General features: G+C 43.0%; 2 protein-coding genes across 2 annotated transcripts in view; one reads left to right on the top strand and one right to left on the bottom strand.

The window, feature by feature from the left end:
• LOC138186344 (kin of IRRE-like protein 1) overlaps positions 1 to 16,806 on the top strand; it is a 256,576-nt gene that overhangs the window by 53,168 nt on the left and 186,602 nt on the right. The window lies entirely within an intron of this gene.
• Positions 1,077 to 16,769, bottom strand: LOC138186423 (uncharacterized). The gene is made up of 19 exons (XM_069126300.1): positions 16,723 to 16,769; positions 15,355 to 15,563; positions 9,407 to 9,535; positions 9,122 to 9,318; positions 8,533 to 8,892; positions 7,283 to 7,430; positions 6,882 to 7,199; positions 6,399 to 6,769; positions 6,220 to 6,314; positions 6,053 to 6,130; positions 4,505 to 4,583; positions 3,323 to 3,539; positions 3,100 to 3,228; positions 2,826 to 3,022; positions 2,647 to 2,741; positions 2,291 to 2,555; positions 1,744 to 2,209; positions 1,291 to 1,661; positions 1,077 to 1,198 (listed from the first exon to the last, which is right to left on the bottom strand). The coding sequence occupies exons 1-19, from the start codon at positions 16,752 to 16,754 to the stop codon at positions 1,109 to 1,111; spliced, it is 3,846 nt and encodes a 1,281-aa protein (XP_068982401.1). The 5' UTR covers positions 16,755 to 16,769; the 3' UTR covers positions 1,077 to 1,108.

Here is a 16,806-nt window from a genome sequence, read left to right on the forward strand (position 1 = left end):
TTGTGCGGGGCAGGTACGTCGTCGAGTATTCGAAGCGATCGTTAACGCTTTGAAGCGGCCATACAAACGGTCGTTAACCAATCGACAGTACAGCAAAAAATCTTTATTGTTTACCATTGTTGTGCAGAGAACGTTCGGATCTAACGTACACTCGAAGGAGACGTATCTGATCGCGGGAGGATTTGGACGCGGGTGAACAGCCACCGAGGTCGGATAAGGGTTAGCGAATACGTTCTTGCCAGCAAGGAACGTACAGGCGTATGCGGCCGCGACTCTAAGGAGGTCAAGTGCACTTCTCCATGCTTCTAGCTTCCATCGTTTTCTCGACTTGGGAGGCTACTTCGTTCCACCGATGTGACCTCCTCCGCCGTTCGTTTCTCCTTTCTCTTCTTCGTTTTTACTTTAATAATCCTGCCAGACAATATCGCGGCCCGACCTTTTCCACCGGCCATTCTTCAATCTCGAATGCATCCAACGATATCGTTATTAATTTTAATTAAACTGCGTTATTGCCCTTTATTGTACTTCGGGAACAGTCAACGAAATTAGTTTCTCAGCTAGCGGATCGCGACCCTTTCTCGCGACGCCGCCAGACTCACCGTCATCTGCAGCGTTCCAAGTGCAGATGCGCGCGCGCGCACACGCCACTCCGGCGAAGGTAAATATTCGTTTTCGAACGAGGTGGATAGAAGTTTGAGATCCTCGCGAAATCACGAGGAGTTTAAAGTCTTGGAGTGTAGAGTGTTTGATGAGGAGTGTCGCGTCGTCTTCGTGCCCGTCCAATCTCCAACGGTTTTCCTTTATATCGACTGCACCGAATTAGTCAGCAGCACCGTTTACCGAATAACTTAAGTCACTTGCACTTAACAATCATTGTCCTCTTTTATAACCGTTCCACCCAACTTCCAAACTAACTCGATTCGATTCGAGTGAAATTTGTACGCGTGGAATTACGCCATGTCAACCGAACGAGCGTTCGTTCCTGTTGGATTTCGATTTTTGATTGGAGGGGATTAAGAGAAAAAAAAAAACGTATCGGAATAGAATTTATACTGTTATATTAATGGCCATTATAATTTCGTTTTTCTTTCCATAATTGATGTTTCCGTTATATTTTGATTCCCCAGTCTTGCTTGATAAAGTCTGCGGCTCTTTCTCCGACCATGTTGACCGAGGCAACAGGATTACCAGAAACCACCTATGAAACGCGTTCGAAGAAAATAACAAAATGAAATATATAGAGTGGATGAAGTGTCGAAGGTAATTTAACGAGAAATATGGAGAACGTACCGTAGGCATAACTGATGCATCGGCTACTCTCAGTCCTTTGATACCGTGTACCTTGAGTTGAGTATCTACCACGGTCATCGGATCCGAACGCGGGCCCATTCTGACGGTGCCGGTCTGATGATTCTCCGGTCTCGTGTCCCAACGTATAGCACATTCCCAAAAGTCATAGCTGTCTGGCTTGAAACCAGCGCATGCTGGTATTTTCACGGGTTGACGCTTCAAACCTAGCTTCCGCATGATCGGGGCCTTCGATAGTTTGATAATGTGTCGGATTCCTTGAACTAAGACGCTGCGATCGTGTTCGGTCCCTAAATCGTTACTCCAGATAACAGGTGGATCGAGTGGATCGTTGCTGTTCAACGTAATGCGACCTACAGACAGAATTCGAGCGATGCGTATGAATCGAATGAAGAAAATGAAGTATTTTACGATATCGAGGCAAAGACAGCTCACCTCTGCTCGTTGGGTGTAGATTCACGGCCGTAAATTCGACAGCCATCTTGTCGTCTATCGCGGTCAACTGTGGGCCTGATTTAGGTTCGCAAATTGCTTGGTAGCCGGAAAAGAATATCTGGATATCTGGATCATCCGCGGTAGTGAAATTGGATGTCAATATTCCACTAACTTGAGCCAAGCCTGTGCTAGAGAGTGGTCCAGTTTGGTCTCTAATGTACTGTTCGATGTTAGTTTCATTGAACACTGGATAATAAGTTTCGTCCAAGGTGAAGGTTAGACCATAGGATTGGTGGTTGTGAAGATTTTCACCAACGCCTGGTAGATCCATCACTACGGGAATCTTCTTGGATTTCAAATGTTCCTTAGGTCCAATTCCGGACAACATCAACAGCTGGGGTGAGTTTATCGTTCCCGCTGACAAAATCACTTCGCGTTTTGCCCTTATGATGCGCTTCTTTCCATTCTGCGAATAAGATCAACATCGAGGTTAAACAATGGAAAAGCAGTATGAACGTGATGTTATAAGTTTGATACAACGTCGCACCAATAACACATCGACTCCTGTCACTTTCTTGCCAATGGTCCTAACTTTGGTAACGGTGGCGTTCACGGCTACGTGAAGATTCTTACGATGCGCGACGGGTGTAATAAACGATCTAACGCTGGTCTGTCTCACACCGTCTTCACTGATAGTTTGAGCTATAGTGAAACCTGTCATTTTTTCTCCGGCAAAATCTTCGGAAACGCCGAAACCTACTTCGTCCGCTGCTTTGAGGATATGCCAGGCGAAAGGAGGTTGATATGGGAACCTGTCGACATTCGGATATTAATTCGAAACGTCCATCGAAAGAAATAATTTTCAAAATACGACAGAGATGAAGATATTTCGGATCAACGAACCGTTGCACGGTCATAGGACCTCCGGTGGCATGATGTTTCGCGCTAACTCTACCAATTTCCGTGTTATTCTCCGACTTGAGATAATACGGTAGCACCTGCAAGGAACATATTGCGAAAGTTGAACAAGATTTCCTGACGATCCACCTAACAGCGCTACAAATATCGATAAACGAACGTACGTCTTCCCAACCCCATCCTTCGGCTCCCAGTTTTACCCACTTCTCGTAATCCTTAGGATGACCTCTATGATACGCCATACCATGGTGAAGCGTCGTTCCTCCGAGATTCTTACCCCGAGGCCAAGCGCATCTTCCATTCGTACTGAGACAGGCGTTCGATTCGTTCGTCGTCTGGTATTTCCAGTCCAACTCGCCGCCTATACGTATCACGTTTTCATTCGATTAAACGCGTTTTTCTCATAAACCGTCGCTGCGATCGAACGAAATTAATTACCGAGGTAAAGCAGAAGATTGCTGGGTATTTCGGCTCCTGCCGGTTCATCGGGACCTGCTTCGATCAGTAAAACTTTCCAATCTTTGATTTCGCTCAGTCTTCCAGCCACTGCAGCTCCACCAGCACCGGCTGTACGAAACGTAGTTTTTCGCGTAAAAGCCAGATAATAATTGTTTGATAAATGCTCGATAGACGATTGATTTCAAAGCTTTTCACAACTTACAGCCGACAACGATAAAATCGTAACTAAGGTCTGGCTCCTTGACTGGCCTCACGCGCTTGCACGGCTCACCAATTTCCGGATTTCCCACTAACAGTACGTTGAAAATCGTCAGTAACAGTACTCCGTTGTTTGCGGAGCAAACATCCGAAAGCTGAGGACCCCCTAGGTAGGGATCGGCACATGGCGGACTTGAATACGAGATATCGAGCAAGCTCGACTGCAATTGTGAGCAATATGGTTAAACAGGAGGCGTAACATAATTGTGATCCGATAAACACGTTAAAATAATCCGTTTGTACGCGGTAATTTGTAAAATAAGAATAGGAACGTACCATATTGTCAAAGAGGATTGTAGCCAATTACAGTTGCAAAACTACGCTCAGTAGGCTTCGTTCTGCTCAACTGACTACTGTGTGTTTCCTTACATCCTCTTTTATACTTGCTGCTTTATAACACCGATACGTAAGGAAATGATAAATGAATAATTTCGAGTATACAGGTAAAATAACAGAATAATACTTTTAAATTGCCTATTATCTGAAATTCTGACAGTTATCGACATGTAGCTTGTCGATAAATAATCTGTTGGCAAACTCGCACAAGGACTATTTATTTTTACTTAACGAGAGTAGGAAATGTGAAGCCTTGTTCAAACTCTGTTAGATTAAACATTTCTCAAACAACGAAGTGTCTATTCCGCTTAACATTAAGCTCTTTTAGAACGTCTTAAAATAGTTAATTTAGTACAAGTCAAGTAATTACGCCATGTTGAGAGACAACTTATCTGTCGCTAATGCTTTCACGATATATCGGAGGTCACGTGCTTTCGTCAACATGTATGTATTCATGCATTAATATCTTTAAATTATCTTTTCCGGTCGAAGATTAGGAATTGCCTGAAAATTTGTATACCATTACACTCAATGCTTACAGACAATGCCGGACATTGTCCGGAACGAGCTTCCAGCAATTGACATTCGATTACTGTTTACGTTTCTTATCCGGGACGATGTACGTACGAAATACAATCAAAAGATGAATTGTAAACCCTTCTTCGGAAGGATAGGTCAGTTTCAGTCAGGATTGTCGGAAAATTCTCTCACATTCTCCCATTCTACCCTTACGTTCCGTATATCACATGAAAATGAATTTTCTCCTATTCTTCTCTCCTACTGGTCTCACCTCCATTTGTATACAGCGACCTGTAGACTCGATAAGGAGAGTAAAATAGTGATAGGAGTAGTATGGCGCCATGTATTCCCTGAAGAGAGAATTTTTGCGGCAGTAATGAGTTTCAATGTTGCTTGGCAGCGTTCAGAACATAATAGAGAGACAGATGACAGATCTCGCAGGAATAATTTTAGCTCTGTTTCAATTTTGTTTAGCGACGTTCTGTTGTTTTTAGTTAATTTTACTATCTCTTTTTCTACTATTCTACTACTATTCTATTTTATCTCCTTACTTATTTTTATTATATTATTCATCTCGAAATATTGATTTTTGTTGTAATTCCGACTTACGGCAGACCTATGCTCTAAGCATAGAATAAGCACAACCGGTAACAGTTAACACTGATGATATTTTTCTTAGTATCAATATATGTCTAACATTAGCTTTTTAGATTTTAGATCAGATTTTTAGCCATAAATAATAAGGATAAACAAACGAACGCGGTATATGTATCTGTACAATCGTATGTGCGAAGGAGCTTAATTCTAAACGGACGGAACAGCCTTGGAAATTATTCCGACTGTTCTTCGACTACAACCTCAATCAGTATTATTATACGTTAAAGGAAATTCGAAGATGGATTCGGAGATGGGATGTCAGATGTTAAATAAATTTTGCAAATACTAGGTTCGGGAAAGTAGCTGTGAAATAAGGATAAATTAAAGGATACTATGGTGAATAAAAAAACAAAGAGTGCAGAAAGAAAACAAATTAAAATTATTATTCAGCCAACTAATTGTTGGTACAATTGACTTGATATTAATTCGGTAACAACGATTTACATCTCTTTGGTATGTTTCTATTTCGACGTTGGTACAATGAAATAAACGACTGTGCGACTTGCAACACCCGTAAACGCGAGGAATCTTTTGCTTTAAGGTCATTTCAGTTTAGTACAATTAATAGGAAAGGATACGCGTGAAAGGTATTATAATTATACGCGACGTATATACTCACGTACGTACGTACGTACGTATAATACTCAATCCCGAAAGACGATAGTAAGACTGTTTCGATTTACCTTCGTATCGATCCAGATAACGCAGGTTATTTGGATAAATACATTTACCCTGAACGTCGATTCGATAAAATCTCGAAAATCCGAAACTGATGCTTATCTACGAATAGAACACGTGGAAGAAGTGAAAATTCACGTTAAACGAATTCGCATAGGTGCTTAACATCGTAACGCGAGAATGGAAAGAACAAGTACAGGAACAAGTAGTCGTAGGAAAGAACGGAGAATGTAAAAGAAATAACAAGATCCGCGATAGTTGAATTAGCTGGTGCCAGTGTTCGTCGATTCTCCATTCCACAGCTTCGATCGACTGGATCGCAGCGACTCGAGGAGAAAGGCCGGCACTCCGCGTCCTTTAGCGTCGTCTCTTTGGTGACGTTGCGCCGGCACCTCGACGACACGGCACAGCGCTGCACTGTAATTCCTTTTGCAGAAAGAAACCCGCTATATCATGGACTAGATCGATCGAGGATCTTGACTACCAGATAGGCTGGTCCCAGTCGATGTATTTGATCCCCCAAAGCAACAGATCCAACGAGTTGTCGATCGTGGAACGGGAACTAGGAAACATGGCAAATTGCTAGTGACTATGCGCTAGACTTTCCGAGGTGCTGAGTACTTCCATACGGAAGATGGACGATGCCCGTACCATTGTGTCGGCTTAACACCCCAAGCCATCTTGATGAACGCCGCTGCCCTTTCGCCGATCATGATCGCCGGAGCGCCCGTGTTGCTAGACGTTACCTTTCCAATCGAAACACATTGCTCAGACTCCACGCAATATTCATCACGAGAGAGACAAAAGAGAAGAAACAAAAAGATAAATACTTGAGGCATGATGGACGTGTCGGCGACTCGCAACCCTTTAATACCATGTACTCTCAATAGCGGATCTACAACGGCCATCGGATCTGAAGCTGGACCCATTTTACAGGAGCCTGCCTGATGATTCTCCGGACCTGTGTCCTGGCGCATGGCGCATCTCCAGTAATCGTTGCTTAGGAACGGATACTGCGAGCAAGCAGATAGAGGTTGGTTACTAAGCGTCATATTATATTTCGCCATAGCGGTAGTGTTGCCGAAAGACAAGGCTATCTGAATTCCCTCCAGGAGGATAGCCGTGTCCAATGGATCGCTCAAATAATTTCCTTGGATTATGGGTTTCGCGAGAGGATCGTTGGTAGCTAACCGAAGAGTTCCTGAAAGAGAAACAGATTCGTTTATGCAGAGCGCACAGTCTCGTACAACGTACATATATAGATTTACAATCCAGCGCAAAACACAGGAAATTGCAAGACGCGATAAAAATACCTTTGCTACGGGGATGGGTATTCGTCGGCGATATGCTTATGCTACGACGTCCACCGTCCATGAGGGCTCCTACCTCCCCTGTGGTGGCACACGATGCTTGATACCCACCGAAAAAGAACTGAAGATCAGGATGATCGGAGGTGGTGTAGCTCGAAGGTAGAATTCCCGTTAATTGGGATAAACCTGTGGACGCCATGGGCCCTTTTTGGAAAGAGACGTATTCCAAGGCTGCCGCCCAATTCAGGTCGAATTCGTTTGGTTGATTTATGGTCCAAGACAGTGTGTACGACACGTGATTGTGAAGATTCTCACCGACTCCTAAAAACATCGTATTTTGCTCGAAAAGTATCGACAACGTAACAGACGTTCGTAAATTACAAGAACGATGTACGGCCGCTTACCTGGAAGATCTTTAACGACGCTCACGTTCACGGCGTCCAAATGCTCCTTTGGTCCAATTCCAGAGAGCAATAAGAGTTGAGGGGAGTTGACAGCCCCGCCAGAGACGATTATCTCACGCGAGGCTCTTGCCACGCGAAGTTCCCCATTCTGAAAATACGTACATAAAGGTAATCTGTATTTAATGAGTCGTTGCCATTTAGTCGAGAACAACGGTTACGCGTTTGAACTTATAACAGTAAAAAAAGAATTGTGGAAACTAACGTGGGTCCATGAGCATCCATACGTGGCGATGATTATGAAAGTGGCGTAAGTCAAGGAACCAAAAAAGAAACAGATTTTCGTTTGTTTTGTGCTGTATCGATTTTTGTTTCTATGTTATGGAAGAATTTTTGTCGAATAGCTGTGAAGTGACCAACGATACGGAAATATACTTTCGTATCTATTCGTAGGAGTTTCACGTTGATCTTGACAGTGGTGTAAGTGCGTGATTTTGAAAACTTGTGAGAGAAAGATAATTACACATGTTTGCATTGTGTCGTTCAATAAAGGTTCGGATATACACAATGTTTTGCAGAACATCAATGCACCCTGAAGCAGAATTTCATGTTTTAAACCTTTCACCGAAAAGGGGAAAGCCAAAATTATATTGTAATCCACGGTTACCTCAATTATGCGCAAGTGAAAGGCCAGTGACAAAAGAAAAATATAAAGACATAATGGATCTACTGCCCGATATGCCAACGATTCATCGTGAATATTTTAGAGCCCTTAAAATGTCCAAAACAGACAATTTTGTTATTGAAGCAGAGAAAGTTCGTAATTAATTATACAAAATTACGATTTCTATAATAATAAAAATAATATATACTATAAATAAATAAATTTGTTTATTTTTAGCTTGTATTTTTAATAATATTCGTTATTGTTAATATCGTGAATCATATTTTCGAATAAGTTTCCCATAAAATTGTAAAATGATATAAAATTGAAAAAATTGAAAGATTATAATTTATTATAAGTCTTATCAGATACTGTGTTACGTAATGGAAAAATATCTTTTTAATTCGTTCGAACGTAAATACGCAAATGAACAATAATTTATTACTTACACCATTTTCATAATCATCAGCGATATGTATTATCGAAAAGAAAACAAATGAACATCTTTCACCTGATTACTCGATACGCGTTATCGTTTCATAATTAATGACGCGTATGCAAAGGATATATGTATTTGCTATACACTAACTTTGTAGTATTGAACACCGACTGCCTTCCTGTTTTCGATAATAATCTTCGTGGCAGTGGCATTCAGAACGACCTGAAGGTTTCGTCTGGAACGAATTGGTTGGAGGAAAGCGGTCGAGCTGCTCTGTCGAACTCCGTTCTTGCTCATCGTTTGAGCGGTCGTGAACCCGATGATCTGATCACCGTTAATGTCCTCCGTCATCGGGTATCCTCTCTCGACCGCGGCTGCGAGGATGTCTTTAGAAATGTCGGGCCTCCAAGGAAACCTCTCGACGTTGAGCAATCCGTCGGTTGCATGGTATTTCCGTCCAACTCGATTGATCTCCGTGTTATTCTCCGAGCACATGAAATACGGCAAAACCTATCGCAAAGTGAAAGAAAAGTGTGTCGCGCTAAGTTTCCTGCGGGTTATTAGCGTGAATCAGACTGACGGATTATTGGTAAATAGCTCTTATTAACTACACGCGATACTATTTTCGCAACTATTTCTAGAAGTAAATCGGCGTCCGTGCGTGCACACGCCATCTGTTTAACTTAAATTTTATTTAACAGCGACCTTTTTGATCGTTTTTTTTCTTCTTTAGACTCACCTCCTGCCAAGACCATCCCTCGTTGCCCATCGCAGCCCAGTTGTTGTAGTCCCTGGCGTGACCTCGCGAATACATCATACCATTGTGAACTGACGAGCCGCCAAGGTTCTTGCCTCGTGGCCAGCTACAAGATCCTCCCATCGAAAGACAGGCGTTCGCTTCGTTCACGGTTCGATACTGCCAATCGATCTCTGTGCCTGTTCGAACAAGACCAAACTAATTTTCTCCAACTCCTTCATCCGATTGATTCTCGTATAAACGGTGCAAAACGTGACAGCAAACTACCTAGAAACATAGCGACCATGCTGGGAATATCGGTACCAGGTGGTTCGTCTGGCCCAGCCTCGAGCAGCAAAACTTTCCATTCCGGTATATCACTGAGCCTCGATGCCACAACGGAACCGGCTGTTCCCCCTACGGATCAAACGCGAAAAAACCAGGTGAAATAATTTATTAGACAGTTAGCGAGATCGTCATTTCGATCAAGACCGTACGATCGCATCACACGGATGAAAGTGCTATGCCCGATCGAGTCTAAGGAGCACCGAGTATCCGTCTCGGTACACCAGTCGCGGGGAAAGTGGTTCGATAAGGCCTTGACCATGGTACGCCAACAGGTAAAAGTAATTATACCGTGCGTGTACGTTTATGCTTCACGTACGGTGGTTCGGTAAGCGAAACGTGTTTCAATGCGTTGCTTACACGTGACGCGTGATTCTACATACGTAAACGCGTGCACGTCGATGTAACGGCAAAGTAAAAGAGCGAGCTAGAAATGCAGACAAAAAACCTGGATCAGTACTTTCATCTTAAAAAGGGAACGGCTAGTTTGCAGGAACTGTAGTGCTCATTTTTATAACAGGCAGCTTTCGCGTATCGGCTCTCGGCGAAAAGAAGGCACGTTCGCCTCAACCAGAAAGCGTATTCGTATTCCTCTGTGATCACAAATCATTAATATAACTATTACGTTCAGATTATCCGAGATATCCTCTGAAACAGCAATATCGGTACATATAGATGGCGCGCGAGAATATCGTTATCCATATGCAAAGAAAGTATGTAAAATAATATTCGATATGAATATTTTTTTACAGAAGCGATAATGCTTGAGGAAACTCGACCATTTATATCGCATTCGTTATCTTAATTCGCGAAAAATATCGTCGCAACTGAGTAGGTAAATGCAGAAGGTGGAACAAATTAAAGCAATCGTACGTTCGCGCTATGCAATATATTATCAGAAAGAAAATAGCGTACATACCTTGACGAAAATGGAGAAGCGAGAGAGCTAGCGTAAATATATAGCTATTTACGGCAAATAACACGTAAATATTCTAGTTTTATCTTTGGCTACATCGAAACATGTGTATCGCAGCTCCGCTAGTCCCGCGTTGCGAGAGAGATATTTATGAGACGTAATTATGAGCCCACGCTTCGGAAGATTAATACGTCAAGCTTTGGTTGTTGCGGAATTATATCAAGCTCATCGTTGCTGTTCGAAGTAATTAACAGACTAACAACATGTTCATGGAGTTTAATATTAATTAACGATAGTACCCGCCCCAGGCTTTTCACAGGTTCGATTTTTCACGTCGTATCGTTTCGTGTAGATTTAATTATCGAAACAGAAGTTTGTACAATGGATAGCGTACGCTTTGAAGATCCTCTGAAACGCGTAATCGCTTGACGTTTCAGTCGATTGTTCGTTTCGTTTATGTAAATTGCAAAATCTTAGTTTGGAATTTATACGCGAAAGAAGATATTGACGGGAATGATTAACCGATTTCGTTCAATTAGTAATTTACGTCGAAACAATTTCCATATAATATTCTTTTTCGTGAAATGCCGGTGTAATCACGATGTTGCACGTGCCCAGAGGTATTACGACTAACGAATACCGAAGGAACGCAACCGCCACGCGCAATCCGATGAGCCAGGTTAACCGCGATAATTAGTTCCCTGTTTAATCAGCGCATCGTTGATTCCATCGATGAAATCGCAGAAGAGATAGCCGGTTATAGCTGCAGTATTCGATGCTTCTTCGAGAACGTTCTTCGATTGATTAGATCGATCGTGCTCAATAGCGCAGAAAATAAGTCGTTCCTATACTCGTTCGTTAATGTTCTTGACCCGCGTACTCTGTCTACCTTTCTCGCTTAAAAGGTAGACGCACGTGTGTCTAAAAGATTCTTCGACGGTAAGAAACTGGACGATGGAAACTAACAGCTGGCAGACGGAGAGACAGAAACTTTGCGCGACTGGGTCAGCTGATTTTACAAACTGGCGACTAAATCGGCTATCGATCTCGCGAATTCGTCATCGTTCGGGAAAGAAGTAAATGTTGGAAAAAGAAGTTTCCTGTTCTTACGAGCCGAGATTGTTTTTCTCGTGTTCAGAGCCGAAGCTCTATGTCATTTTCCGCAAACTCCAGTGCTATAACGGAACGAGATCAGCAGGTGAAAACGGTTCTGCTTGGGCAAAAACGGCCGACTCGGTTGCATAACCAGCACGGCGATCTATTACGCGCCGAGCCGCCGAAAGGAGTAGCTCGATCGAAAGCAACGCCCCGTACTCGGTTATTCTTCGGTTTCCACGATTTCCCATGATTTCCTGGCAGCTTTATGTCTTCACGGCATCGGATGAACCGTACCGATCTAAGTTATGTCCGCGTAGAAACGTATTCCCCATACACGTACAACATACTCCCGGTTCCTTTTCGCCAACTCGCTACCACAATACGCGAATATTCCTACATGACCCAACGTTGGCCACGATGCAACGTTATTTACGTTCCAACGGCAACTTGGAGTCTATTCGCGTATAAAGAGAGCCGGGCTGCTTATTCCGCTCGTCGATTTGTATCTTTATAGCCCCTGCTCATTTCTCCCCGATGCGACGGTATGGCTTATCGTTCTGTGATATCCCGCCACCGTGCGGACGCTTTATCCGTTCGGTCAAGACGTTTCTATCTACCTTATGTAAAGCCACGTCGTTGAATAAAAAGTCGCGCAACGTTCAAAGACGTTATTCCACGGATATTTGCGTGCAGCGACCATCGAGAGGCAAGTTCGATCGGCTTTTGAACGAAGCTGTACGACGAACAGGAATTTCACACTAATCTGCACGTAGCCGCGCATCGATGGCCAGGGGCAAAAAGGAACGTGAAAAATTGCGTATAATCGAGGAAAAGTGTCACCGAGAAAATAACGTTTTCATCGCGCGATACGCTGAATATTCGGCGAGATTATGCAAATGCGGGCTCGGCCGACTATAAAATATTTTGCGGTACGCGACCTAGCGAAATGCATATTTTATCATCGTTGCCGCCACCCGCGTGTATATCCCCAGACGAGTGTTCGTGATTCATCCATTTCGTCATCGGCGATCGAGCGTTGCCGCAACATCTTTCTAATCTTAATCGCTACATCTTCGGAAGCGATCGATATTCTACATATCCGATTTATGTAACGGAAATATCGCGGTTTACGCAGCTTGTCGCAGCGTCAGCGCGAATCGGTAAAAACTTTCGTCGAGCCTTGTCTTCGAGCTTTCGATCACCTGTCTTCCTCGAGACAGTCCATCTGCCAAATTAGAAATACGTATAATTGCAGCTGCAAACGAAATCGATCGGTTGGTTCGTCATTGGCAATGGCATAAGGTCGCAGTAACGCCGAGCACAAACGATGGACGTGAGAGACGGCGTGGCGCGTGCAAGAGATCGACGATGGCGTACGAAATCAAACTATTAACACGCTAATCGCGCTAGTTCATCGAACGAATAACAGTTCGTATTAATATCGCATCTAAACGATCGACGATCTCGAGCCATCGAATCGAATTTTCGGCGTTGCTTCGTTCGCGATAATCGACGAATTACGATCGAACCAGCACCACTGCAGCGCTCGAATTCGCGATAATTTTGTTTGACCTCGACGCGTATGCCCGTTTGCCGAGATTGAAAATGTTTCTCCGATCCGCTGTACCGACGCGATATAGTTCGATCGTTTCTCCAGTCCCGCACGTTCTGAAATATGCATAGGAAGAACGATGTATTCGTTTAATGCAGCCTCTAAGCGCATTTGCTTTAAATATAATTATGTGGATTTTCACGCTCGTTTTGCTGTTTCGGACGTACGAGCGTAGCCAACTTTTTCATTGTTCTCTTTCGATGCTATCGATAAGCTATCGCAACATCAGTTTTTCGTTTTCGCGAATTCCACACGAGCCACGAGCTGAATTGCGCAATTAGGAAACAAACAATACAAATAAGTGATCAATCGTTGTTCACAATTTAACATCGTTTTGCTTGATCACATGGCTACGTAGATGAGCATTTAGCGTTAAAAAAAGACCATGCTATCGGATAAGATAATGATGGTAATTATGCTCGACGATATCCAATAATCGTAAATACATGTCAAGGTTCGACTTTCCGAGTAGGAAGGAGAGATTTTCCTTTTTTAACCGATTCCGTCAGATCGACTGCGAGTGAAGCAAAAGGAACACTTAAATTTCGATTCGTCTCGCGATCCACGTTGCGCGTGTTTAAACGTTTGGGCCAAGAAACGTAATCGGCGAAGGAGAAACAAGGAGAATTATTTCGGAGCGTCAAACCGACGGAACGATGCAATGGTAACCGCGAACTAGCGCCACGGATTTACGCGACCATTTTGCCAACCGCCTCGTGAAATATCCAATTACAGCTTCTTTTTTCCTCTCACCGCAAAGCTCAACCTGATGCTCTATCTTCCTTAGCCTGTTAAACATACCAGGACAAGTTACACAGTCATTTGTTTTGCTCGTAATGAGTTAACTTATCGCCAAACTTTACTAATTACAGCTGTTTAGAAAACGTTAAAATACTGTTTGTTTCTTGCTACCGCTTTGCTCACTTTTATTACTCTTCGCGATACTTTCCTACTTTGATTTTTACATTTCCTGGATTATATATATATATATACCTCTGGTTGTATCTTCTTTTCAACGGTATAATACCTCGCTGTAAAAAAGATTAATCAAACTTTGTTATTTTCTACCAAGCTTCTGTTTACTCCGACCGGTTTTACAACGCACGACGTACCCAAGATATTCTTTAAACCCATAATACCCAACTTTGCGTTGGGTCGGGGAAATTGTTTCGTTCGCTTATAAATATACCTAGAACCATATCGTTACGTTTCTTTCGAATTAAATTGAATCGTTCGTAAATAGACTATTGGCCTAATTTCGATTCATCCTATAAGAAACGGTTCCGATACGAATCAATTTGAAACAAATATAATACATCTCGCATAACAGGATTCAAAGGCATTTGCATTCGATGGGAAAAGCTTTCTTCGTTAACCGTTCTCTTTTTGTCTGTCAGAAACAGGAAATGTTAAAATTTATTTAACTTGCATCGAATTTCTTCTGGTCGCAGCGATACCGATTGCTGACTATTTATTCATTTTGATTTATGTTCCTACATCGGCCAAATTGTCTCGAACGTTAATTAAAGATGTAAAAACAAACTAATAAAGATTAGCGAATGATTGTCGAGTGAACGCGCACGTGTATAAATATACGAATTAATGCCTAGCATTCTTTATTCGAGGTTGCATACAACAGAGAAACAACACGTACTGGCTGCGCTTGCTCAGACAGGCCGGGCGAACGGATAACTTTTCAATTGTAATCTTAATCGGGGCACATCAGGCAGATTCAAATGGGACGAGTTGCGATTAAATGGCATACGTTTACTCGACTTGTCCTACGATTCGCAAAGCGAATAATCAATCGCGTGCATAGGAAAGGATAGAGAGATTGTCGCGAATTTTGTCGAGAACGTTGAACGTCCAGTGAAACGCTGGATGCACTGGTGATACAACCGATTTCAACAACCCTGTGACAACGCTTTGTGAAAATTTCATTTCTTCTACGGAGAATATCGAGTAACGAGTTTGATTAAACGCGTTTGGACACGGCCGATTAGTTCGTGTTTGCTAGAATAAAAGTTTTTCCTTCGTTAATCTATTACGATATTAGACTGTTTGCATCTAAACGATGAGAAAGTGGCCGTTAGTAAATAATCAAGTAGAAACACAATCGCGATGTAAATCATTCAGCGAAAGCCACTTGCTTTCGTTACAGTACTTTGAGTGGAATGTGTGAAAATTTTAGTGCCGGCTTCACTGAAATTATCAAGCATATTGTAGAACGACGTGCACGATCGTCGAGTTATCGAGTATACTCACCACCGATGACGATAAAATCGTAGTAGTATTCGGCTGGATCGATAGGTCTGACTCGTTCGCAGAGGTGAGAAATTTCATCTTTGGCGCGGACGAATGTGTCCAGGAGGGTCATGAATGTCAGAAACTGAGATCCTGGACAGGTCTGCGCGAGGCTTGGTCCGAGATATGGTACCGGACAGGCCGCCGAGACTGACACGTTGTACGACATTCTACGAAGAACGAAACAGAGGTTATTGTACGCGTAGTTGGAGTAAAAGAAACGATCGATAACCGGCGAACGATTTAATTGAATCGATCGGGATCGGAAGCTCTACCGCGTTACGCGACGATTCTCCAAGGGAAAAGCGAAACGGAATCGAGCGAACCGACCAACTAGCGAATGGATGGTAGTAGAGCAGAGTGCTGCGGCGAAAGATTCGTTAATGTCTCGTGAATGTTCGCGTTGAGAGATCGATTTGCTCACGGTGGCTGATCGCTGGTAGGCGTTTCGCGTGCGCTCAGGTATTCGTGTCTCGACGAGACTCCGGTTTTTGTCGATCCGAGTCAGGGACGCACCGATGAAATCGACTGGATCGCGTGTTTCAAACTCGCGTCGACTTTCGCGCGGAAACACACGGGGGAATAGTCCCGTATACGTTTGATACCGTTTACATAATCGCGCGGGAAAATTAAGTATATTAAAAAATTGGATGGAAATAAATATTTGCATTAATTAGCGAGACGGAATTAATACAGACATAACAAACCGAGCTGCGTTAATTAATTTAGCTCTAATTAACGCGGCTGAATTTCCAACGTGTACCGATGGAATTAATAGCTGAAGAAATAAAGCAGAAAAAATATGCACGAAAACGATTGTTATTAAAATGTACTTTCCCAACACTATGTAAGACACAATGATTATTCTAACATCCAGTTATTTCGCGAAAGCTATTGGGCGACAACAACCGCGATTTAGTAATATTTCATTGTTTATCGTTCCCGCGAAATCGCGCACCAAGTGAATCGGACGAGAACAGTTTCGCGAGAATCTTTTATCGCGCTGCTCTTCGTCGGTCCTGAACAACGACAACGGACGAACGATACTCTATCATCAGCGATTGTCGTTGTGCCAATTATCCAACAATCGTTTCCAATTTTACTTCTCTCGTAAGTCTCGTAACTTGCCGTATTATCGATCACGTTTGTCGTTATACCTTAAATCGTAAGTGAGGAATTGATCGAGGTATGCACCGTGTGATTGGCTGGATCGCTACACACAATTTCGGTTTGATAAGTATAACTACACGAGATAAGCGTGACACGATGGAAGGTCGTACGTGCCCCTCGGTCTCGTAGCTGCATGCGAGCAAAATGTAACTGTAATACCTCTCACCGTAGAACGTCTCTTTATAATTCATCTCCCACCCCGTCGTAGTTGTTTTCCCCGGCACGGCAAAGGCGCACGCGAAT

Source organism: Bombus flavifrons, chromosome 13 (assembly GCF_040668555.2).
Source record: "Bombus flavifrons isolate JBK064 chromosome 13, iyBomFlav1_principal, whole genome shotgun sequence".
Taxonomy (NCBI): domain Eukaryota; kingdom Metazoa; phylum Arthropoda; class Insecta; order Hymenoptera; family Apidae; genus Bombus; species Bombus flavifrons.